At 52.8% G+C, this 24,259-nt stretch overlaps 1 protein-coding gene across 5 annotated transcripts; it reads right to left on the bottom strand.

Moving 5' to 3' along the window:
• Positions 1–7,369: 7,369 nt before the first annotated feature.
• Positions 7,370–24,237, bottom strand: LOC105489589 (cullin 7). Of its 5 annotated transcripts, XM_024795296.2 has the most exons (27): positions 23,714–23,918; positions 23,354–23,449; positions 22,188–22,868; positions 21,691–21,842; positions 21,047–21,547; positions 20,368–20,506; positions 20,071–20,267; positions 19,515–19,767; positions 18,432–18,669; positions 18,248–18,353; positions 16,996–17,223; positions 16,627–16,717; positions 16,352–16,523; positions 16,101–16,206; positions 15,687–15,782; positions 15,323–15,498; positions 14,846–14,979; positions 13,194–13,376; positions 12,822–12,928; positions 12,550–12,732; positions 10,656–10,816; positions 10,271–10,487; positions 9,897–10,167; positions 8,595–8,740; positions 8,319–8,445; positions 8,020–8,225; positions 7,370–7,764 (listed from the first exon to the last, which is right to left on the bottom strand). In XM_024795296.2, the coding sequence occupies exons 3-27, from the start codon at positions 22,858–22,860 to the stop codon at positions 7,441–7,443; spliced, it is 5,187 nt and encodes a 1,728-aa protein (XP_024651064.2). In that variant the 5' UTR covers positions 22,861–22,868; positions 23,354–23,449; positions 23,714–23,918; the 3' UTR covers positions 7,370–7,440. The 5 variants fall into 5 exon arrangements, with proteins under 5 accessions (XP_024651064.2, XP_011752800.2, XP_011752802.2 ...); XM_011754498.3 differs by lacking the exon at positions 23,354–23,449 and having other exon boundaries at positions 23,803–24,237; XM_011754500.3 differs by lacking the exon at positions 23,354–23,449 and having other exon boundaries at positions 22,281–22,868; positions 23,803–24,236.
• Between the last annotated feature and the right edge of the window lie 22 nt (positions 24,238–24,259).

The raw sequence follows: 24,259 nt of genomic DNA, 5'->3' as shown, positions 1-24,259 counted from the left end.
CTTTTTATTGTTTTTTTGTGGCCTTTTTGTGTGTGTTTTTTTCCCCCCCGAAACAGAGTCTGCTCTGTCACCCAGGCTAGAGTACAGTGGTGCAATCTTGGCTTACTGCAACCTCCACCTCCCAGGTTCAAGTGATTGTTGTGCCTCAGCCTCCCTGGTGGTATGCGCCTGTAATCCCAGCTACTCCGGAGGCTGAGGCAGGAGAATCACTTGAACCTGGGAGGCAGAGGTTGCAGTGAGCCAAGATCGTGCCACTACACTCCAGCCTGGGCAAAAAAAGTGAAACCACCCCCCCCCCCCAAAAAAAAAGTCTCAAGTAGATAGTGTCTCCAGGGACCTGGCAGAAGCAAATGTAATCCTTTCTTGAGGATTGTTCTTTAAACCCAGGCCTCAAGGAATTCTTTCAGTTAAAATTTCAAGGAATATGAGCTTACAGTTAAAGCACACAAGGAAAGAAACCACCATGAGCAAGAGTCATTAGGAACAAAGGGCAACAGGATCAAACTGGCAAAAATTAAAATGTGAGAAATATAAAATAAAAAAAAAATGTCATGTTTAAAGAAAAAGTGTGACAAATTAATGTCAAAAGGTACTAAACTGGTGTGATTAAAAAGTAAAACTTAAGGCTGGGTGCGGTGGCTCACGCCTGTAATCCCAGCACTTTGGGAGGCTGAAGCGGGCAGATCACGAGGTCAGGAGATGGAGGCCATCCTGGCTAACATAGTGAAACCCCGTCTCTACTAAAAATACAAAAAATTAGCCAGGTGTGGTGGCAGTGCCTGTAGTCCCAGCTACTCAGGAGGCTGAGGTGGGAGAATGGTGTGAACCTGGGAGGCAGAGCTTGCAGTGAGCCAAGATAGTGCCACTGCACTGCGGCCTGGGCGACAGAGCGAGATTCCATCTCAAAAAAAAAAAAAAAAAACTTAAAGCCTTTTAAAAATGAAAAGTAGGGCCGGGCACGGTGGCTCACGCCTGTAATCCCAGCACTTTGGGAGGCTGAGGCAGGTGGATCACCTGAGGTCAGGAGTCCAAGACCAGCCTGGCCAGCATGGTGAAACCTCATCTCTACTAAAAATACAAACAATTAGCCGGGCGTGGTGGCGCATGCCTGTAATCCCAGCTACTCGGGAGGCTGAGACAGGAGAATTGCTTGAACCCAGGAGGTGGAGGTTGCGGTGAACCGAGATCGCACCACTGCACTCCAGCCTGGGCAACAAGAGTGAAACTCCGCCTCAAAAAAAAAAAAAAAGAAGAAAGGTACACTACGGGAAGTTAGAAACTTTATGGTTAAGCAGCAGATTAGACTTCTCCCTAAAGGGAGAATGAACTGGAAATAGGTCTGAAGTTACACAGAGGGAGCAATGACAAATAGAGAAATGGAAACTAAGGAAAAGAGGTTAAAAAACATGGAAGAGAGGCCGGGCGCGGTGGCTCAAGCCTGTAATCCCAGCACTTTGGGAGGCCGAGACGGGCGGATCACGAGGTCAGGAGATCGAGACCATCCTGGCTAACATGGTGAAACCCCGTCTCTACTAAAAAATACAAAAAACTAGCCGGGTGATGTGGCGAACGCCTGTAGTCCCAGCTACTCGGGAGGCTGAGGCAGGAGAATGGCGTGAACCCAGGAGGCGAAACTTGCAGTGAGCTGAGATCCGGCCACTGCACTCCAGCCTGGGCGACAGAGTGAGACTCCGTCTCCAAAAAAAAAAAAAAAAAAAGGAAGAGGCTCGGCGCAGTTGCTGACACCTGTAATCCCAGCTTTTTGGGAGGCATAGGGAGGATCCCTTGAGGTCTGCAGTTGGGGACCAGCCTGGGCAACATAAGGTGACTATGTCTCTACAAAAAAAATTAAAAATCAGACGTGACACACGCCTATAGTCCTAGCTCCTCTGGAGGCTGAGGCTGGAGGATTGCTTGAGCCCAAGAACTGGAGGTTGCAGTGAGCTGTGGTGGCATCACTGCACTCCAGCCTGGGTGACAGAGCAAGATCGTCTATAACATAACAAAATGGAAGATAAAACAAACATGAGATTTGACACAATCAATTTCAGGAAAGAATATTTCAAAGAGGCTGGACATTTTCTAGAATTTTTTTGAGACAGGGTCTCCCTCTCGCCCAGGCTGGAGTGCAGTGGCATGATCTTGGCTCACTGCAACCTCCGCCTCCCAGGTTCAAGCTATTCTGCCTCAACTCCCTGAGCAGCTGGGATTTCAGGTGTATGCCACCACACCTGGCTAATTTTTGTATTTTTGTAGGGAAGGGGTTTCACTGTGTTGGCCAGGCTGGTCTCAAACTCCTGACCTCAAGTAATCCACCCGCCTAGGCATCCCAAAGTGATAGGTTTACAGGTGTGAGCCACTGCACCCGGACAAGATTTTTTTTTCTTTTTTAAGGCTAGATAAATCATAAGCTATGGAACATCTGAAAGTCTATCCAGCCTGGGCAACATGGTGAAACCCCATCGCTACAAAGAATACTCAGGCGGCTGAGGCAGGAGGATCACTTGAGCCTGGGAAGTCAAGGCTGCAGTGAGCCATGATTGTGCCACTGCACTTCAACCTGGGCGACAGAGTGAGACCCTTTCTTAAATAACGCCTATCTTAAAAGCTCTATGCCCCCAGTTAGGAGACTGAGGTGGGACAATCCCTTGAGGCTAGGAGTTCAAAGCTGTAGTATGCAGTGATTGCGCTTGTGAACAGTCACTGCACTGCAGCCTAGGTAACACAGTGAGATCCTGTATCTAAAAGAAGGCAGCTCTTGGGCCAGGCACGGTGGCTCCCACGTGTAATCCCAGCAATTTGGGAGGCCGAGGAGGGTGGATCACAAGGTCAGGAGATCAAGATCATCTTGGCTAACACGGTGAAACCCCATCTGTACTAAAAATACAAAAAATTAGCCGGGCATGGTGGCGTGCGCCTGTAGTCCTAGCTACTCAGGAGTTTGAGGCAGGAGAATTGCTTGAACCTAGGAGGTGGAGGCTGCAGTGAGCCGAGATCGCGCCACTGCACTCCAGTCTGGGCAGCAGAGCGAGACTCCATCTCAAAAAAAAAAAAAAAAAGGTAGCTCTAATGAAAAGGAATAGAAGTAGAATCAGAAGTTAGGACATCTATTGCTTGATGCTTCTGGGATGGGGAAGATGTAGTTCTGGTGATAGAAACGGAAGCTGCCACATAATGGGAGATGAAGGAGAATCTGCTCTCCTGGTGATTGTAACCCTAGGGATGTAGCTACTGGGACAGGGGGAAGTGAGGGACCCAGTGCTGCAGGGTCCCTATTGTCACATATGTCAATCCTACTTTAAAGTCAAAGAATGGATTCTGGCTGATAAAGCCTATCAGAATCACGGTGTTGATGTGAAGGTGTCACATAGCCAAAATATGTTCTCTACTTTCTCTCTCGCTTCACTCTGATTAGCTAAGTCTTGGTCATATGGCTTTACAGCACTGGGAATACCAGGATCTGGTCTTTTATAGGGTAGGAGGTGGGCCCTATCTTCTGTGTAGATTTGTCGTGGGGAGTTTCCCAAGCATGGGAAATGGGCTCAGATGATGTGGTTATAAAATGTGAATGTCCACTAAAAGGCAGTCAGTGTTGGCTACCCTAAGCCTTCAAACTGCTGCTTTTCCCCTTCAACAAGGACCAAGGGGAGATACTGGAAAGCTCTGAGCTTTAGCTGTTGGTTTTTGGTTTTCGTTTTTGGTAATAGTTTTATTGAGATATAGTTCACTTAACTATACAGTTTACCCATTTAAAGTATACAGTGTTTTTTAGTATATTTACAGAATTGTGCAACTATTACCACAATTTTGGAACATTTTTGACACCCCCCCAAAAAAAAACCCATATGTCCTTTAGCAGTCATCCTCAATCTCCTCAGCCACTCATCTACTTTCTGTCTTTATAGATTTGCCTATTTGGGACATTTCATATAAATGGAATCTGTATGTGGTCTTTGCTTGATTTTGTTTTTGGGGAGGTGGGGGCTGACTACTTAGTCTTGACCAGCCAAGGTCCTAACCCAGCTGTAGAAATATAAGGAGTCACGGCTGTGAGGGTGGCCTCACAATGGGCTCAGGGTAATCAACTTCTGTCCCCTGAGTTATCTTAGAAATGAGGCCAACTGTCTGCCCTCTAGAATGGATGGCTCTGAGGGAGAGAAAGGTTCACATCCTTCCTGGTGCTGGTGACAGAAGGCTGGACTGTGCCTGAAGTCAAAGCTTCTCACCTGGATTTGGGCAAATCAAGGAGTTCTGAGTCTTGGGGTGGGGTGAGATGTGTGCTGAGGAGAGCAACACAGGAACTGCACTGCAGATGGTGACATGCAGGGTTTCAAGGCCAAAGCTGGTGTGTTCTTCCCTTAAGAATTGCTATAGGCCGACTGTGGTGGCTCACGCCTGTAATCCCAGCACTTTGGGAGGCCGAGGTGGGTGGATCACCTGAGGTCGGGAGTTCGAAACCAGCCTGACCAACACGGAGAAACCCCGTCTCTACTAAAAATACAAAATTAGCCGTGCGTGGTAGCACATGCCTGTAATCCCAGCTACTCGGGAGGCTGAGGCAGGAGAATTGCTTGAACCCCGGAGGTAGAGGTTGTAGTGAGCCGAGGTCATGCCATTGCACTCCAGCCTGGGCAACAAGAGTGAAACTCCATCTGGGGGAAAAAAAAAAAAGAGGCCGGGTGCAGTGGCTCATGTCTGTAATGCCAGCACTTTGGGAGGCCAGGGTGGCTGGATCACCTGAGGTCAGGAGTTTGAGACCAGCCTGACCAATATGGTAAAACCCTGTCTCTACTAAAAATACAAAAATTAGCTGGGTGTGGTGGCAGGCGCCTGTAATCCCAGCTACTAGGGAGGCCGAGGCAGGAGAATAGCTTGAACCTGGGAGGCAGAGGTTGCAGTGAGCCGAGGTCGTGCCGCTGCACTCCTCCAGCCTGGGTGACAGAGCAAGATGCTGTCAAAAAAAAAAAAAAAAGAATTGCTGGAGACTTTTTCCATTGCAGATGAGCAGGAAGGCACCCCATGGGAGACCGGCAAGGTGACTGAGTAGGATGCCCAGGGGCTGATGAGGGCAGTAAGTTCAAGGCATAGCCTGCAGCTCAGCCCAGGGAGGAGGCCTCGGGACAGTAGCAGAACGGGGCTATAGTGCAAGTAAGTTCTATCATCTGCCCCTGCATGCACTGCATGCTGGCCTGACTACTGGACCCCACAGCAGGAAGCTTCTTTGAATTTCTGGTGGAGAAGGATAAGCTCATAAAAAGCAGGAAAGTCCAGAGAAGGGCAAAAAGCTCTGGCACTTGAGAGCGAGCTCAAGAATACTGGGCCTGGGCCAATAAAAGGCTATAATCTCTGGTACCAAGGTGAAGAGGCACTAAGTGACAAGCTGCAGCAACCCCAGTGTTCCTGGGCCCACTGTGGCCCAGCCTGCTGCTGCTGCCTGTCTGGACTCTGCCCCAAAGGGCAGCTGTCGCTCAGCAGGCTGGCCCCTGCTGTGAGAGCCACCAACACCATGGGAACAATACTGCAAAGCAAGCACTAGGGGGCCCCTCTGCCCTCTGTATTATGGCTTCATCCTGAGCAGCCTGACTCCCACAAGCCATGGCCTTTTTTCCCCCTAGACTTCAGATCTCAGTCCTGGTGGCACTCAGTTCTGTCTGGCTTCTGTGCCCTCCTTTACCACCTGACTCTCATCCCCCTTCCCCCTCCTTCCATAGCTTTTTCTGTCACCTCTGGGCTACAAGCCTTGGGATGCCTGGGTCATCCCTCTTTTCCTCCTCCCCAGTAGTCCTGCCAAGACACAGAGCTGCACCTTTGGCACGGGATCCCCTGGCCTGACCTGAGCTGCCCTGCTTCAGCAGGGGTGGTGCCAATGAAGCCAATCATAGTAGCACAAGCAAACCTCCCCAACAGTGGCAGGATAGAGGCTCACCTATGGGGGTACTTAGGGGTAAGAGTTTTTGCCTTTTCTAAAATAGAGACAGGGTCTCTGTTGCCTAGGCAGGAGTGCAGTGGGTATTCGCAGGCACAATCCCACTACTGATCAATCAGCATTTTGAGCTGCTCTCTCTGACCTTGGCCAGTTCACCCCTTCTTATTTTTCTTCTTCTTTTTTTTTTTTTTTTGGGACAGAGTCTCGCTCTGTTGCCAGGCTGGAGTGCAGTGGAGCAATCTCAGCTCACTGCAACCTCTGCCTCCCGGGTTCAAGTGATTCTCCTGCCTCAGCCTCCCAAGTAGCTGGGACTACAGGCGCGCGCCACCATGCCCAGCTAATTTTTGTATTTTTAGTAGAGATGAGGTTTCACCATGTTGGCCAGGATGGCCTCAATTTCTTGACCTCGTGATCCGCCCATCTCAGCCTCCCAAGGTGCTGGGATTATAGACGTGAGCCACCATGCCTGGCCGCCAGTTCACCTCTTCTTAGGCAACCTGGTCCCCTGCTCCTGGGAGTTCACCATATTGTTGCTGAACTTGGTGCAGATACCCGAATGGCAGAGCACACTGCAGCGCAGAACTCCTGGGCTCAAGCGATCCTCCTACCTCAGCCTCCCGAGTAGCTGGGACTAAAGGTGCATATAGCGCCGTGCCCGCAGGGGTAGGAGTTTTTCTTTCTTTCTTTCTTTTTTTTTCTTGTTCTTCCAAATCCCTCATTTTGAGAATCAAGGGGTAGGAGTTTGATGACAGCATGTGCATCTCTGCAGGGACAGAGAAGGGGTGGAGGCAAAGGAGTGGAAGAAAGGGGCAAAACGGAGGAGCTTGTGAAAGTAAGAAGTGTGCTAGAACTTTCTGAGCCTACGCCATCAGATGGAATACACATTCAGGTTGCTGGGTGCCTGCAGCGGCCACAGGGGTCACTGACCTCACCTTCATCATGTCAGTCTTACTTAGGGAAGGCACCAAGGAACCACATTCACTGCTGGGAGTAGTAGCCAAAATAGGGACTCACTGGCAATGCCTTTATTCACCATGTCAAATACTTCCATACCTGTTACTTGTCGGAGTCCTACAGTGACTGGGCCAGTTCCACAAACGAGGAGAACTGCTCGATAATCTGCCCAAGTTACAAACCATCTGGTGAGTGGCCAAGTTGGGCTTGGATCTCCAGCCTGCCAGATGAAAGCACTTCTGACCACACACCCTCTGAGAAGGGGCTGAGTGCCATCATCCTGCCTAGTCCCCTCAATCTCTCTGCCTAGAGGGGGTGCTAAATCGTACCTGACTCCCTCTGCCTTTCTCCCAGTCTACCATCCTCACCCTAACAAGACCCTTGGCATATCATGCAACAGACTCAGTGCCAAAGGCTCCTTCCTCACCAGCCGGGAAAGCCCCCGCCACCTCCCAGCTCAAATCTCTAGCAGTTGCCAAACACACATCATATAATCAAACTCTCAGGTTTTATTTCTGTAAAAGCTCCAGCTCTATCTTCCCCTGACCCCAAGTCCAGGGCTACCGGAAGGTAGAGAAGCTCTGGGTGGCAGTGCAGGAGGCATAGGGCACACCCCGGGAGCGAATCTGCAGGGTATGGAAGGTGAGGGGTGGGTTGGGGCCTGAGGAGCCTGGGTTCAGGGACTCGGTGTGAGGCTCCATGACAGTCACAGGGACTGCATAGGACAGCACCTGCGGCCGGTCATCATGGCGTCTCAGCGTGCCCTTGCCCAGGAGGTGCAGGATGCAGGAGAGGACATCAGTGCTGCTGCAGGCAGACCCCCTACCAAGGCTGCTGACCAAACCCCTGGGAGGACATGGGCCCTTCTGCCAAGCCTCCAGCACCTGGTGTCGGGGAGGAAGGGACAAGTGGTAGGTTAGAGGCAGCTGACCCCTCCTTGCTTGAGCTTCCACTCCAACCACAGGCTGCTAGGACAGGATGCCCCAAGGACACCAGGTACATCCTGACTTCACGCCTCACACTCCTACAGGCTACATAGTGAACCACGTGCTTCACCACACGTGGACCCACCTTGTTCTGTAGACTGCTCCCCCAACCCCAGCAAAGATCCATCACCCACTGTGCCCACCCCTGCCTACCAGACAGACAAGCTGGTCAATGTGCAGCCCCTCATCCCCATGGGCCTTGAGGATTCGGACAATGAGGCAGTTCAGAAGATTCCGTCTCTTCTCCAAGTTCCGGCCCTCTTCACCCTCAGCTTGCAGGTATGTCTGAGGTGGGATGAGCCGCACAATGTCCCATCTCGACCTGGGTTCCTTGCTGCCATCTCGAATCTTGAGGACCCCTGAAATAAACACCGATCACTCACTCAGTGGAGAGCCCATGAGAAGCCCGGCCCTGCCTCAGAGCAGAGGCCCCTCTGGCCCTAAGTGCATACCTCCTGGTATATCCTTTTGCTCATGAAGGTCCAGGGGGCCTCTTGAAGAGGTGAGGGGCCCAATCGCCTCATTAAGCATGTCTTCGGAGAGCCCTGAGAGCGCCAGCAGACTCTCCACAGAGACTGCCTTCAGAGAACAGATGGGAGACATTCAGGGCCTCCCCAAGGAGTGGAGAGAAGAGGATAGAGGGAAGAAGCAGAGGGAGTCAAGGTTTCAGGAAGAGAGGCACGGGACAAAGTGGGAGACAGGAGAGAGGTACAGCAGGGCTGGACCACCTTCAGGTCGTTGAGAGACAGCAGTAGCCACATCTGCACGGTGGACACATGCAGGGTCTGGTTCCCAAACTGCAGCTCAGCCCAGCCCAGCCACGTCCACTGCAGTCGCCTCTGTGAGCCTTGCTCGAGGGCAGGATGGCTCTGACCTGGTGAGGTACCAGGAAGGGGGAGGGAGACAAAGAGCAGGGGAAAGGAGGGAGTTGGTGTTGGAGGGAGGGTGCATGCTGGTCAAGCTCTGTTGATCTCTACAGGGCGTGTGACCCCAGCATTTATGGACACTGGAGCTCCTGGTCTGAGCTTCCAGATCTCGGCCTTCTCTGGGCCTGCCTCCATGGCGAGCCTCAGGTATCTGGGAGCTATCCTATGCCTAGCCTGGTGCCAGGCAGGTTCTCATCAGTGCCTTCGAGGATTGCCCCGTGTGTTTTTAGGGAGACAAAACCATGAAGGGAGGAAGGACTGGGGCTCTTATCAAGCTGGAATATTGTGACAGGAAACAATGTCTCCCCTATTAGGGGGCTCCCTGACCACAGGTCTGAGCCTCTTCCCCCTCCTGTGTTGCTGCCAGCTCAGGGATCAGCCCCAGTGGGTAGTTTAGGATGACAGGTGACTGACCAGGAAGGAGCCAGACACTCCTTCCTGGTGGCCTCAGGTGCCTCCTGCCTCCATCCTCCCTGTCACCCACAAAGAGATTCCCAGGTCTTATTTTAAAACAGAAAAGACAATGATCTGGGGATCAGGTATCTGACAGCACCTGCCACCCTCAGCCACCAAGCTCCTGCCCTTTCTTCTCAAAACCACTATTTTTCCCATGGCCTAGGGAATTCTTATCCCTAAAGACTCTCTCTCCCTGAATCTATAAAAACAAAAATTAAAAATTTAAATTAAAAGACCAACTCTTTTTTTTTTTTTTTTTTGAGATGGAGTCTCACTGTCACCCAGGCTAGAGTGAGTGGCACGATCTTGGCTCACTGCAACCTCCGCTTGTGGGTTGAAGTGATTCTCCTGCCTCAGCCTCCCGAGTAGCTGGGACTACAGGCATGCACCACCACACTCAGCTAATTTTTGTATTTTTAGTAGAGACGAGGTTTCACCATGTTGGCTAGGCTGGTCTCGAACTCCTGACCTCAAGTGATCCACCCACCTCGGCCTCCCAAAGTGTTGGGATTACAGGCGTGAGCCCTGTGCCCAGCTACAGACCATCTCTTTTCACATCAAGCCTCCCAACATCAGGGTCTGCCCCCAACCCCAGGTCCTTTCCTAGCAGCCCACCCTCTCCCCAGTCCCCTCTGCCTGGCTACTCACTCTTGTTGTAGAAGTTGGAGTATCTGTTCAAAGTGCCCCTCAGGTAGGAGGGCAGGCAGGTTCTGGGGTTCAGTGTGTGGCAGATTGAGGCAACAGGCCAGCAGTGTCGGGACAGGACAAGCACAGACACTTCTGGCATTGCCCCTTCATAGTAGAGGTCCTCATTCTCCTCCTCTTCCTCCTCTCCCTCTGTCACATCCACCGCTGCTGCTGCCCCAGCTCCCTCTTCCTTCTCGCTCTTATACTCCTTGCCACTGTCCCTATGGCCCACCTGAAGGAGCACAGGGTTCCCAGATGCCATGGCCTCCTCCAGTCTGCTTCATGCCCATCTTCCCCCTACCTTCTCATTTGCTCATCCCTTCCAAGGCACTCACCTGTATTTTCTTCTCTGTATCCTCCAGCTTTAGGAGTTCCTGATCCAGCCGCTGGAGCTGGTAGACGTGGAACTGGCGCTGTAGCTCCTTAGAGGTGCTCAGGCTCTGCAACATCTGCTGGGGGAGGCGGTTGGGGAAGCAGGGACCAATCTGCTCCAGCACGGCCCCCTCCAGCCAGCTCGAGACCACGCCCAGGAGACGGTCCGCCATGTAGTGCCTACAGTGCATGCAGCCCGGGCCAAGCCTCAGTGTGGGCACCAGTGTGGCCCAGCCTCCCACTCCAAGGCTCCAGCCTGGCTCTATCCCAGACTTCCAGGCCCATGAGCTGGCTCTTCCACCATCATCCTGCCTCCCGCCAGCTCCCGCTCCTTAGGTCCACACTCACTGGTAATAATGCTCAAAGGTGGTGGCTATCTCCAGGCCGGAGAAAATCAGGACAGCTTGCAGGCACTGCTGCAGCTGTGCCAGCCTCTCCATTTCCTGGGCTCCACCAATCCGGCTGCCCTGGATCTGCTGGTCAATGTGCCGGGCGAACTGCTCACTCACCTGAGCAATGGCAGAGCACAGGAAAGCCATGAACAAGCAAGCAGAGCAGGTGAGTGGGGAGGAGGGACGAGGGTCTGGAAAGTAGATATGAATGCTGGCAGCTTCCTAAGGTGGTTGGTGCTTTCATACAACTATTATATACGATCATTAACCATTGTACAAATTAGCAATATTAACAATTATGGAAAGTGTCTTTTCATTGTATCTAAAAATTCAAACTAATAATAATCATTCAAAATGAGAAAATAAGGCCAGGCGCACTTCACGCCTGTAATTCCAGCACTTTGGGAGGCCGAGACAGGCAGATGGCTTGAGCCCAGGAGTTGGAGACCAGCCTGGGCAACATGGCAAAACCCCATCTCTACTAAAAATACGAAAAAAATTAGCTGGGCATGGTGGCACATGCCTATGGTCCTAGCTACCCAGGAGGCTGAGAGGACCACCTGAGCCCAAGAAGTTGAAGCTGCAGTGAGCTGTGACTGCACCACTGCACCCCAGTCTGGGAGAGAGTAAGACCCTGTCAAGAAAGAAGGAAAGAAAGAAAGAAAAAGAGAGGGAGAGAAAAAAAAAAAAAAAAGAAAGGAGAGAGAGAAAAAGAAGGAAGGAAAGGGGAAGGGAAAGGAGTGGTGGCTCATGCCTGTAATCCTAGCACTTTGGGAAGCCGAGGTGGGTAGATCACGAGGTCAGGAGTTCGAGACCAGCCTGACCAACGTGGTGAAACTCTTGTCTCTATTAAAAATACAAAAATTGGCCAGGCTAATTTTTGTGGTGGCCTGTGCCTATAATCCCAGCTACTTGGGAGGCTGAGGCAGAAGAATTGCTTGAACCCGGGAGGTGGAGGTTGTGCTGAGCCAAGATTGAGCCTAGTTACTGATAAACTAGGACTGGAGGCTACACAAGGAGCCTCATGCTCCTGCTGCTCTTTACCCTGCTTTCCAGGGTGCTGCTTGCATTTTAGTTCATCAATTGTGGTTTTTGTTTTGTTTTGTTTTTGAGATGAGTCTAGCTCTGTCACCCAGGCTGGAGTGCAGTGGTGCAATCTCGGCTAACTGCAACCTCCACCTCCTGGGTTCAAACAATTCTCCTGCCTCAGCCTCCCAAGTAGCTGGGACTACAGGCATGTGCCACCATGCCTGGCTAATTTTTGTAATTTTAGTAGAGATAGGGTTTGGTCATGTTGGCCAGGGTGGCCTCAAACTCCTGACCTCAGGTGATCTGCCTGCCTCAGCCTCCCAAAGTGCTGGGATTACAAGCGTGAGCCACCACACCTGGCCACTATTTATTTTTTAAACTTCTTTTTTTTTTTTGAGACCGAGTCTTGTTCTGTCACCCAAGCTGGAGTGCAGTGGCGTGATCTTGGCTCACTGCAACCTCCGCCTCCCAGGTTCAAGCGATTCTCCTGTCTTGCCCTCCTGAGTAGCTGGGACTTCAGGTGTGTGCCACCACACCCAGCTGATTTTTTATATTTTTAGTAGAGACAGGGTTTCACCATGTTAGCCAGGAGGGTCTCGATCTCCTGACCTTGTGATCCACCCACCTTGGCCTCCCAAAGTGCTGGGATTACAGGCGTGAGCCACTACACCCAGCCAATTTTTTAAGCTTCTTATAACATGGCTATATACTAACATATGTTCATCATAGAATGGGAATGGAAGGGTGGGTCATTTGGAGGAGGCGAGGAAGGAAGAGTTTGTAGGAAGAGACCCAAGGATGCAGCAAGGGTGGAGGCTTACATGGGCAGCTTTGAGAAAAGGGAGCTTCAGCAAGGCTCCCGCACAGCCATTCTGCAGCGCCAGCAAGAAGGCTGCCCGCGGCCCAAACAGTTCAGAGCTCGAGTTCTGCAGAATATTAAATTGCTCACAGTAGCGTGGCACAAAGTCATCATCCCGCCAGGATGAGGTCAGAAAATTGTTCACCTGGAAGGAAGGGGCAGGAGCATGAAGACACAACCCAACATGCCACCATTTTGGTGTCCCCTCTCTCCCCCAGGCCCGCTCCTGCCCACCTGCTTCTCCACCACGGCTTGCCAACAGCGCGTCAGGTTTCTCATGATGCTGCTTGGAAGGCCCCGGGTAGCCAAGGAGCTCCAGTCGTGGCTTCTGTTTCTGCCCTCTGTGGAGATCAAGAAAGTGGCAGAGGCAAGGAGTGGGCAGCCCCTCCACTCCAGTCGCTATCCAAGGGGATGCCCTGAGGCCTTTCCTGACATGCTGCCACCCAAAGTGATGTTCATGGATGGAGGTGACACAAACCTGGAAGATGAACAGGCTGAGCCAACAGGAGGGGAAGGATGGGGATGGACAGAAGTCTATGGTGTACACGTGGGGCCCAGGAAAATGCTCCTGACTAGAAGCTCCCCACCTGAATCCCCACTACTCACTGGGCCGAGGAGTGGCCGCCACAGGAGGGGGTGCCTCGCAGGGCTCGACATGCACCAGCAGGTGAGTGAGACGGCGCACCCGCGAGAAGAAAGCTGGGCCGCGGCTCTGGGGGTTGAAGACAGCTTCCTGACACTCCAGGTACTGCTCCAGCAGCCAACCCAGGGGGCTAACGCCATCCTCATCTAGAGGGTGAGAAAAACAAACCAAGGCACAGCCATGTCTGCAGGGAAGTGGGAGAGGTTGGGCTGAACAGGAGTGTGGAGATAGAGCAACTGGACGAAATGATACAAGGGAGGGGCCAGGTAGGGTGGTTTATGCCTATAATCCCAGCACTTTGGGAGGTTGAAATGAGAGGAGCGCTTCAACCTCCCCAGCACTTTGGGAGGTTGAAATGAGAGGAGTTTGAGCCCGGCCTGGTCATCTTTAAAAATAATAAATAAACAGGCTGGGCACAGTGGCTTACGCCTGTAATCCCAGCACTTTGGGAGGCCGACGTGGGCAGATCACAAGGTCAGGAGATTGAGACCATCCTGGCTAACACGGTGAAACCCCATCTCTACTAAAAATACAAAAATAAGCCAGACGTGGTGGCGGGTGCCTGTAATCCCAGCTACTTGGGAGGCTGAGGCCAGAGAATGGCATGAACCTGGGAGGAGGAGTTTGCAGTGAGCCGAGATCACACCACTGCACTCCAGCCTGGGCGATAGAGTGAGACTCCATCTCAAAAAAATAATAATAATAAATAAAAATAATAAACATTAAAAAAAATAGAAAAGGCCAGGCGCGGTGGCACATGCCTATAATCCCAGCACTTTGGGAGGCTGAGGTGGGCGGATCACCTGAGGTCAGGAGTTCCCGAGATCAGCCTCACAACATGGAGAAACTCCATCTCTACTAAAAAATATAAAATCAGCTAGGTGTGGGTCGGGCGCGGTGGCTCACGCCTGTAATCCTAGCACTTTGTGAGACTGAGGCAGGTGGATCACCTGAGGTTGGGGGTTCAAGACCAGCCTGACCAACATGGAGAAACCCCATCTCTACGAAAAATCCAAAATTAGCCAGGCATGGTGGCCCATGCCTGTAATCCCAGCTATTTGGGAGGCTGATGCAGGAGAACTGCTTAACCCTGGAGGCGGAGGTTGCAGTGAGCTGAGATTGCGCCATTGCACTCCAGCCTAGGCAATAAGAGCGAAACACTGTCTCAAAAAAATAAAATAAAATAAAATAAAATAAAATAAAATAAAATAAGCCAGGCATGGTGGCACATGCCTGTAATCCCAGCTACTCAGGAGGCTGAGGCAAGAGAATTGCTTGAACCCGGGAGGCAGAGGTTGCGGTTAGCTGAGATCGCGCCATTGCACTCTAGCCTGGGTAACAAGAGCGAAACTCTGTCTCAAAAAAAAAAGATATGAAAAGAATGATAAGGGAGTGGGTAACAAGGTACCTTCTGCACTTATGGTGTCAGCTGATACTTGAGAGACATAGGAAAGGGGGCAGCCCCTGGGCTATGAGAAGACGGCACTGGGATTACAAATGCAGGTGCCAAAAGGGCCAGAACATAATCCAGGTGGTTCTAGGGTAGAGCAAGAAGGAGCTAATTAGTGGAGCCAAGCCCTGAGATAGTAATGGGTCCAGGTGTCAGGATGGTTACCAGGGGAGGTGATGTTCTGCACCACGGGGCTGACCAGGGCCTCCCAGCAGGTCTTGCCCAGAGCTTGGGCAGCCTCGTCGTCAGGGAGGAAGCGATCAGCAAAATTCTGCTCCTGGCGCAGGGCCCCGTTCAGTCTGGGGGTGAGAATGGAGGAGGAAGGTGTCAGAGGCTTGAGGTATGTGTTATCTCAGTGTCCACCCTGCCTAAGACTGCCAGTTAACCTCCAGCACCCAAACTGAAGGCCCCCCTGGTACTTCAAAACTGCCCTGTGCTAACTAGTATATCCTATTCCCAGCCCACTGGAGAAATTTCTTCTCTTTATCCTTTCTTCCCCTCCCACAGCTCAGAACACTCCAGCCCCCTCCCCACGCATATTAAACCTCCATCTCATGGCTTAAATGGACCCCTGCCTGCCAGCTATTTGCAATAGCCTTACCTTTCCCACAGACACAGGCATACACGCACACTCTCACACACCTAGAACTCAGGTGCAGGAGGCTCCTGCGGTCCTCTGCCATGTCCTGGCTCCAGGCCTGCGCCCGAACCATGTAGAAGAGGCGTGTGTGACGACAGAGTTGCTCCCGGAACACTGGCCAGAATGTGGGCTTGGGGCCTAGGATCTCTAACCCCCGAATGCGCGTATCAATGCCACCCTGAAACACACACAGGACTATCTTCACTCGCCCCACACGCTCCTTGGGATGGGCTGGGGTCAGCTACGCCCTCGAGCCTCACACCTGGAGCTGCTTGAGACCCAGGCTGGTCCTCTGGCTCAAGATCTGCCCGTTTATGGGATTCAGAGCCCCCAACCCAGGGCCACACCCCACATCCCTAGCCCCACCTGCTGGCAGCGCTTTATGCGGATCTGGATGATGGGCCAGAAGCGGGTCAGGTTCTCCAGGAGGATCACCCGGCTGGCAGAGGGCATCACATTCACCTGGTAGGGGGGCAGAGAAGGCTGTCACCTCTACACGTGCAGATGGGAGTGCTGAGCCAAGTTGGCTCTAGGCTCCAGTCCCCTCACTTGTTTCCTTCCCTTCCCCAGCCCTGGGATGTGTAGGGTCCTGAGAAAGCTATCCTCATTGTCCACCCTCACTGTTTGGGGCCTGGTGGCACAAGCACAGGGATAAAGGACACTACTTTCTGTGGGGCTCAAGACAGGTGGGAGTAGAAAAAAGTAGGATAGGGCCAGATCGAAGCAGGAGGGCAGATCCTGTGAGGGGTGGAGTAATGGCTAATGGCCCTGGGGCCCTACCGAGTTGAGTTCCGTGTGAAGAGAGCTAGCGCTATCACCTCCACACACCACCACTCGGGCCGGCATGTAGCTTGAGTCCTCGCTAGCCACAAGCAGAGTCAGTTGCCTGGGAGTGGGGAGGAAAAACCATTTGGAACTTGCAGACAGGGCCCATGGCCAAGTCCAGGGGGGTGGTGCATCCCCCAAAACAAACACAGGGGCGTCACAGAAAAGCATAGGTGTGTGGCAAAGCACATGCGTGGGAGCGTTACCTGATGAGGACGCCCTGGTGCATGTGCAGGGTGATGTAGTGGGAGCCGGCGCTGCCGTTGGACTCCCAGTAGGTCTTGGGGTTGTGGTCCGTCAGCTTGCTGGCCCGGTGTGGGTTGGAGGACACCTCCACCTTCTCCCAGCACTTGTCCTCCTTCACTTCCACACTGGAGCCTGGGGGTAAGTGGGAATGGGTGGTGGTCACAGCCAGGTAGGGTGTAAAGGGGAAACAAACATAGGTATGGAGAGGTAGAGCAACAGGGCAACAGGCACGAACCCTGGCATAAGTATCTGAGGAACACATCAAAGAAAGGGATGTTGATGGACCGGTGGGTTCGTCTGTGGTCTTCAATCTGGCCCAGCACCATCTGCGGCCAGAACATCAGAGAGAAGGGGCACGGGGGCAGGAGGAACACGGAGAGACACATAAAAACATGGATGAAGGAGAGACCAAGCAGCAGTGGGACTTCCTCTACAGCACCAGCAGAGCAGGCCCAGACAGGGAAGAGGGGCAGGGAAACAAATGTCCCAGGGTCACTAGAGTCACCTGTTGTTCCCAGCCATGGGAACACAGCCCTTACCCGCCACTGCTTGGGTTTCATATTCTGATGCTGCTCTGAGCCCACAAGCTCCCCTTCCTCCTGACCTGGATGCAGCCTCCCAGGATGTTGGTGATGAGTTTGCGGTAGAGGTGGGCATGCTTCTCACACTTGAACACCATGTCCCGCAGCTCCTGAGCCAGCTCCAGCTTTCCCAGGTGCTTTTCCAGGGCCTTGGAGATGGCGTCTCTTGCTCCCAGCTGATTCAGCACCACGGCATAGTCCCTGCTCACTGAGGTCAGGCGGTGCAGGAAGAAAATCAGTTCCTGGAGCACCTGGGTGGGGACATAAAGGAGGAGATGAATGAAGACAGGGCGAGGGCTGCAAGGGCATCTGCAGTAGCAGGTACCCACTGTGTACTGGGTGCTGGGGGTGCTACAGTGAGCAAGGCAGTGAGGAAATGAAAAGACAGGGATAGGGAGACACAAGAGCCAGGTGGTTAGAGAACTGAAGACAAACCAAAATGGAAAAGGGCACAAGATGCCCTGCTACTCTAGGGTTCTAGGCTGCTGATTATATTGACAAAAACTGCAGAGAGCATCCCTGGGTTCTTTCATCCAGGCCCCACTGTCCCAAAAAACAGTTGTAGGGCTGTATTTTGAGATGTTCAGGCACAGACACCTGGATGGCTGGGAAGGGACTGACAGGGACTGGGTTTGGGCGTATACCCAATGAGCCTGCCTTAGAAAGTAAATTCTACATAACAGCCAAAAATACAGCCACACTGCAAACACCTACTGTCACCATGACCCTAGTTCTCTGAGCCCTTCTGAAGCCTTCTGTGCCCAGGACTTCTCTGTAGCTTTTGCAGGGGACTCTGGTATGTGATGGGCCCTCTGCATCCTTCATCCCCCTTTCTCCCACAGGACCAGCCAAAAATGGAGCTACTGAAGCTCTTAATGTTCTATGTAATAATATCTCCATATCCTTTTGTGTAAAAAAGAGAGTGGCAAGATCACACATTTGGGTTTGCTTATATTTGCATAAGGGAACATGGGAATGATACATAAATTAATACAAGTAATTACCAGTAAGGGGTGTGTGGGGGACACTGGGAGAACAGGGATTTGGGTGAGAGCAAGAATTCTCAGTGTATACCTTGTTAGAGCGTTTTGATTTGTGAACCATGTGAATGTATTACCTATTTAAAAAAAATAAAATTCAATTTTAAAAGCAAAACTCAAACTAAGAGCCCAAAGGCTCTATCACACCCTCCAGAGCCTTGCCCAGTGGGTGTGCCTTGCCAGTGGCTGCCTTTATCCTCTCCCCCAGCCTCTCCCCAGAGCAAGGCAGGGGTACCTCTCGATCAGTGTTTGGGGACCGCAGGCAGGCCATGCAGGCATCCACGGCCTCGTGCCAGGGGAGCAGCAGTGCCTCAGGGAAGTCTACCAGCTGCTTCAGGATTCTGGGGGCAGAGAAATGTGCAGCCAGCCTCATAGACCCCCTTTGCCCTCAGAGATCCCACCTGTCACCACGCTCTTACCTCAGCACAGTCAGGTGCAGGGCCCTGTTAGTCTCTGGAGTGTCCAGGCTCTGCATCAGTGCCAGGAAGGGCTGGGGCTGCCGCTGCAGCTGCAGCAGGAGTGGCTTGACCTTGTTCTCCTGCGTCCCCTCCGAGCTGAGGGCTTGCTCTAGATCCAGGAGGATTTTCCCAGCTGGACCATAATCCTCCACGAGATGCTGCAGGGGAGTGTTGGGACTCTGAGATGGGGGTTCTTTTGCTACAGGAAGAGGAGAGTCACAGGAATTGGCCATTGTTAGTAATGTGAAGGCTCAGAAATAGATTCATAACTCTCAATCTTTTTCTCTAATTTCTCCTAAAAAATGTTTTAAATTTTTTAACCCCCCCCCGCCCCCCGCAAAAGTTAGGTTTGGGGATCTAATCTCTTAATGTCCTTGTAAGACAGCTTTATGACAAATTTTATTATTTATTTATTTATTTATTTTGAGATGGAGTCTCGCTCTGTCGCCCAGGCTGGAGTGCAGTGGTGCCGTCTCGGCTCACTGCAACCTCCGCCTCCTGGGTTCACACCATTCTCCTGCCTCAACCTACCAAGTAGCTGGGACTAAAGGCGCCCACCACCACGCCCGGCTAATTTTTTTTTGTATTTTTAGTAGAGACGAGATTTCACCATGCTAGGCAGGATGATCTCAATCTCCTGACCCCATGATCCGCCCGCCTAGGCCTCCCAAAGAGCTGGGATTACAGGTATGAGCCACCGCACCTGGCCTTTATATTCTTAAAGTAGCAAAGTAGCTTCATCTGCAAACAGGAGAGCACTTCCCTTTATTTCAAAGCATGGAGTATATTTCTCTACAAGAAAAAAAGCTAAATGTGGGGGCTTTTATAAGTCTTCAAAATTATCTTGCAATTTTCTAACTTTACATCCTCCTTCATTCTTTGAGGGAACACAGTGCCCGCTTCTCCATTTGTTGCTTCTCTCTAAGTTGCAGATTCTAAGGTGGCATCACTTCCAGAAAGGATTGCATAAAAATCAGCACAGACATCTCTCCTGTGCTAATGCCCTGAAGGTGTGTCGGCTCAGCTGCTGTGTCTGGCACCCACCTTCCACTTTGGCTGCATCTTCTGAGTCCTTAACCTGGGCCTGAGCTTGCAGGAGGACATCTTGTTGGGCTTCTAGAAGGGATGGGTAGGCTGAGTGCCCTGCTAGGGCTTCAGGCCCATACTTCTTGTAGACACGGCAGTTGATCAGGTCCCTGAGGGCACTGTCATTGAGTCGCTGTGGCAGAGTCAGCAGCAAGTCCTGGGCCAATTCTATGGGCACGGCCAGTTCAGCTAGGATCTCATCATCCAGAATCTGCCATTAAGGAGAAGCTCTCATTGCAGACAGCCCTGCCGGCACAGAGGACCCAGGGAGCGCTTGGTAGAGGTGGGGCTCTCTCTGCACACATACCCTCCATCCTGATCTTCTCAGCTGGCAGCTGGCTCCTCCCAAACAGCTCACCAGCCTCTCCCACCTCTGAAAATTCCAGACCCCTCCTCTGCAGCCCCTTCCACTCTCTGACCTCCACTTTTCATCCTGAGCCTTTCAAATGCTCTATACAGTCCAGCCCTTGCAATAGAGCCCTCCAACCTCTGAGTGCCTCCAGGCTGGCTCTACCTCCCCATCTAGGTTCTCCTGGAGGATCTGGAGAACCTCCTGATGGTCAGGTCCATCCAGCTTCTTGATGAAGAAGAGGAGTTCCCACCACTCAGCCAGGGTCAGGTGTTCACACTCCTCAGTGTCCTCATCCTCAGGCAGCACATAAGGCACAGCATAGAGTTCCGTCATGGGCCTCCAGCGCCAGGCGGGCAGGGCTGTGGAAATGGGCCGAGGGGCACAGGGATGTCACTAGCAACTGAGCAGGACCACCGTTACTCTGCTCAGAGCTGACCCTTGCTTACTCCCTGAGCTCACCTCTACCCAGGACTCTACTGGCCACCGCCCCTTGGTACTCATCAGCCTCAACCATGTCCTCAACGTCTTCCTCAAAGCCCAAGATCTCCAGCATGTGCCAGTGCACCCAATAGGTGCGGCCTGTTAACTCCCACAATACCTGGAGGATAGGGAAAGAAAGAGAGGGAAGGGGAAGGGAGGACTCACTAATGACTGGCTGTGGCCTAGTACTGAGGACTTATAGCCCTCAGGGTGACCACCTGGCCAGGTTTTAGAAAAACCTTCATATAACAAAACAGCAGCATATGGAGAATACACACACACACACACACACACAAAGGATGCCCTCTCCTTTGGGGGATGGGCCTGTCTTTCCTCTCACCCTATCTTTCACGGCTTATGCCCCCCACACTTCCTTCTGGCCTCTACCACTCCATCTCCCTGACCCTGACCTTTGGAGGAGTCTGGCTATATCAGTTTCTTCCTGTGTGAGTCTTCTTGACTTCACAGCCTCCTAAACCCAGATTTTTCCAGCTCTCAGAATGGCCCGCCTCTCAACTACTGACTCTTTTTCACCATCCCAATCTTATAGAAAGCTTTCTCTTTGGGTGGCCTGCTGGAGCCCCTCTGTATGGAAGCCCCAACTCTGCCCCACCCCAAATAGACCCCTAACAGTGTCCCACCACCATATGCCACTCACCTGCACAGGAGGCACGCCGCTGTTGCTCTGCCGAAACTCGCCCTCATCCCCGGCACTGATCTCCTCATAATCATCCAGCATCCGCACTCGCATCCCCGGCTGCAGTGTGTCCCGCACATACAAGGCATAGGTATTGCCGCTTGCGAACTCAGAACGAGGGCGAAAACGTCTTGACCTCCTGAAGGAGGGCTGAGCCTGGGCAGTGGGGAACCCTGGGCTCACATCTGCCAGCTGAGGCTGGAAGATGGAACCGGGGAACCGTGCTGAGCTCCTTGGTCTGTCTGTGGCCTGGTCCCAGCGCATGGCTTGCACCAGCTCCGAGATCAGGGTGCCCATGGCCATACTGAACTCCAGCTCCAGTTGACCCCTCTTCCCACTCAACTCCTCAGGAGCAGAAGTGTTCTGGGCTCCTGGCTCCGCAGCACTGTTGTTCAGCTGATCCAGGAGCGAGGTGACATGCAAATACCGCTTCACGAGGGAGAAGAGCACCCTTCCTGGGACCTGTGGGATACAACCTTTGGCCTACATCCACCTTGTCCCAGTTTAAGACCCTCTCTCCATACCATCCTCTGTAGATAGGTGCAAAGGCCTGGTCCCTAGATCTTGTTCACAAGCTCCCCCTACCTTATACCCCCAAAGGTTACCTGTGGTAGCTGAATGCCCTCGAAAGACATGGGATGTTCAGAGAGCGTGGCCTGTGCAAACAGTGCTAGCAGAGCACAGCGGCTGTCAAAATCCAGGTGTTTCTCAATGGCTTCTTGTTGGCTCAGTGACAGAAGGATTTGAGTCCGGGTCCCTGTAACCCATATCCCAATTAGTAACTTCTCCCTAATCTCACCCTTCCTAGAAATCTTAGACCCTCTATTCTTTCAATCCAATCCTTTTGCCACCACACAATGGGAAAGAACTGATTTGCTTCAAGAGCTAAAATTTGACAACTTATATACATACACACACGCACATAAACACCATCTACAATAGTCTAAACTGTAAATTCTTCCTTTGCATAAAAAGCAACTAATTAATATGAGGTTATTGAAGATAGTCTTTCCTCTTTTGGCAGATAACCCCCACCCTCACTCCCATTCCCACCTCCTTTTCTTCCAACTCTAAGAGAAGGGCAACAGAATCATTTACGTACTGATGAGATCAGAGGCTCCTGCCACAGTGTCCTGTGAGTCCCTGAGCCGACCCAGCCCTTCTGCTTTCCCTTCCTCCCCACACTGCCCCTCACCAGCATCATGGGAGGACAGGGCTTGTATCATCCGGCCTGCGCTCCAGCGAATCTGATAATCGGGACTACTCAACATGTGCATGAGCAAGTCCAGGACTCTTGGGTCCTTGAATACCCCAGTGAGGGGCTCGATGCTGGCATAGGCGCTGAGCACGTGGACAGTGTGAAGTAGAGGAGCAGGAGGGATGGTGCCCACACACTCCTCCAGCTGCCGAAGGGCTCTCTGAATGAGGGACTTCACATCGGTTTCCATCTCCTCCAGCACAGATTTGTCCAGGGCCCCAACCTCCCCTGCAGACTCCTGGGAGGGCCCGATGACCTGGCCATCCTCGCCCAGCATCTTGTGGCAGTTGGCATAGATCTCATCCTTGGACATCCACAGCAGGATGTGCTCAGCCTTGCAGTCCACTTGGCCAGAGCCCCCGTCACCCTCATCGCCACGCCGCAGGATGAGCCAACGGATCTGGTACTCAGGATGCCCATCATGGCCCACTCGCTGGCGGATCAGCTCATCAGGATAGGCATGTAAGCCAGGCCCCAGGGGCACCCTGAATTCCCTGTAGCGGAGTTCCCCCACCATCCTGGCACCTGGAGCACACAAGGAAAAGAGAACAGACAAGCTAGAGTAAGGAGAGGTCAGAAAATCAAAGACATCCAGGAGGTGGGGAAGCAAATGGCAACAGCTGTCAGGCGGGGTGGGGTAAAGCCAGGCCCAGGAGTTGCATGCTGCATGCTGAGTCTGGGCAGGCCTAAGCAGAGAACACTGGGGTGTTTTGTTGTGAAATAACACAAAATGTGGGGGCTAAAAGGAAGGTCCCCAAGACCCTGAGGCCTGGAGTGGGTTGGTTTGGAACAGTGGGCAGACTAGTGGGGGCAGGCAGGGCAGCCTTGGAGTTACAAGTGAATCCCAAGGCCTTGAAACAGGCAGCTACCCTGGGGATATGTGAAGCCCCGAGGGGTATGTTTGGGAGGGAGATCGTGAGTGTGTGTGGAAAGGGGTGCTGTCTCTAAGGATTGGAGCATGGGAGCGTGAGACCCAAGTTAAGAGTCCCGAGATCGCAGAGTTAAGAGACCTGAGAACTGGTGGTGGAGTGGGAGGGCAAGGCGCGATGGACTGGGAGGAGGCACTGGTGGGTTGGAGGCGCCTCTGACTGGAGCGACTGGAGCAACTGGAACAAAAGGGCTGGTGGGGGCGCCGCGAGACCCAGGGCAGGGTGCACAGACAAGGTAGGTGAGGGGCGCGAGGCTTGGGGGACCGAGGTTGGAGACCCGAGAAGCCAGGGGCGCGCGGTAAAGTGGGGGAGGGGGGATTAGGCCCCATAAACTAGAACCCCGAGGCCTGGTAGGATGGGGAACCGAGGTTGGGTGAGCGCAAGGCTCGATGGGCAAGTGGGCAGGAGAGGAGCAAGGGGCCGCGGCGGGGCTCTGGCCACCTCAGAAGTCCACCGGGGTCCTGGCGCGAGGCCTGTCCTTCACAGAGCAAGGGACGCGGCACAGATGCTGGCGGCGACTCGGGCCCCACCTGGGCCCCGCGAGGGGGTCGAGACGGAGAGACAGGAAGGGGCGTGCCTCTGCGGAACAGAGCGGCAGCCGCCTGGGTCGGCAGCCACTGGGGCAGGGTGGAGCCTGGTCCCTGCCAGCGTCTCCGCCAGCCAAAAGCCACGGCTCATTTCCGCCGGACCCAGCGGAAGGCTAGGGGCCCTGGGAAAGGGCCGGGGAGGAGCCGCGGATGCCACCTTGGCGACGCAGCACCTCCTCCTCTGCGCCGCCCTTTCCTCTTCCTTTTGTCCTCCCTCCTGCGGAAGTGCCCACCCTGTTTCCCAGTCACAACTGGAAAAGGCCTTGGACGTCATTTATTTCCACCCCCGGCTCCATTACCTGTAAGGGAATTGGGGTGGGGACAGACCCAGTGTCCTGTACTTTCTTTTCCTCCCACAATTTTTACTTCTTTTCCCCACGTTCAGTCTGTACCATCCCCT

Source organism: Macaca nemestrina, chromosome 5, assembly GCF_043159975.1.
Source record: "Macaca nemestrina isolate mMacNem1 chromosome 5, mMacNem.hap1, whole genome shotgun sequence".
Classification (NCBI taxonomy): domain Eukaryota; kingdom Metazoa; phylum Chordata; class Mammalia; order Primates; family Cercopithecidae; genus Macaca; species Macaca nemestrina.
Note: the sequence above shows the minus strand (reverse complement) of the source record. Positions and strands in the feature narration are given on the sequence as shown.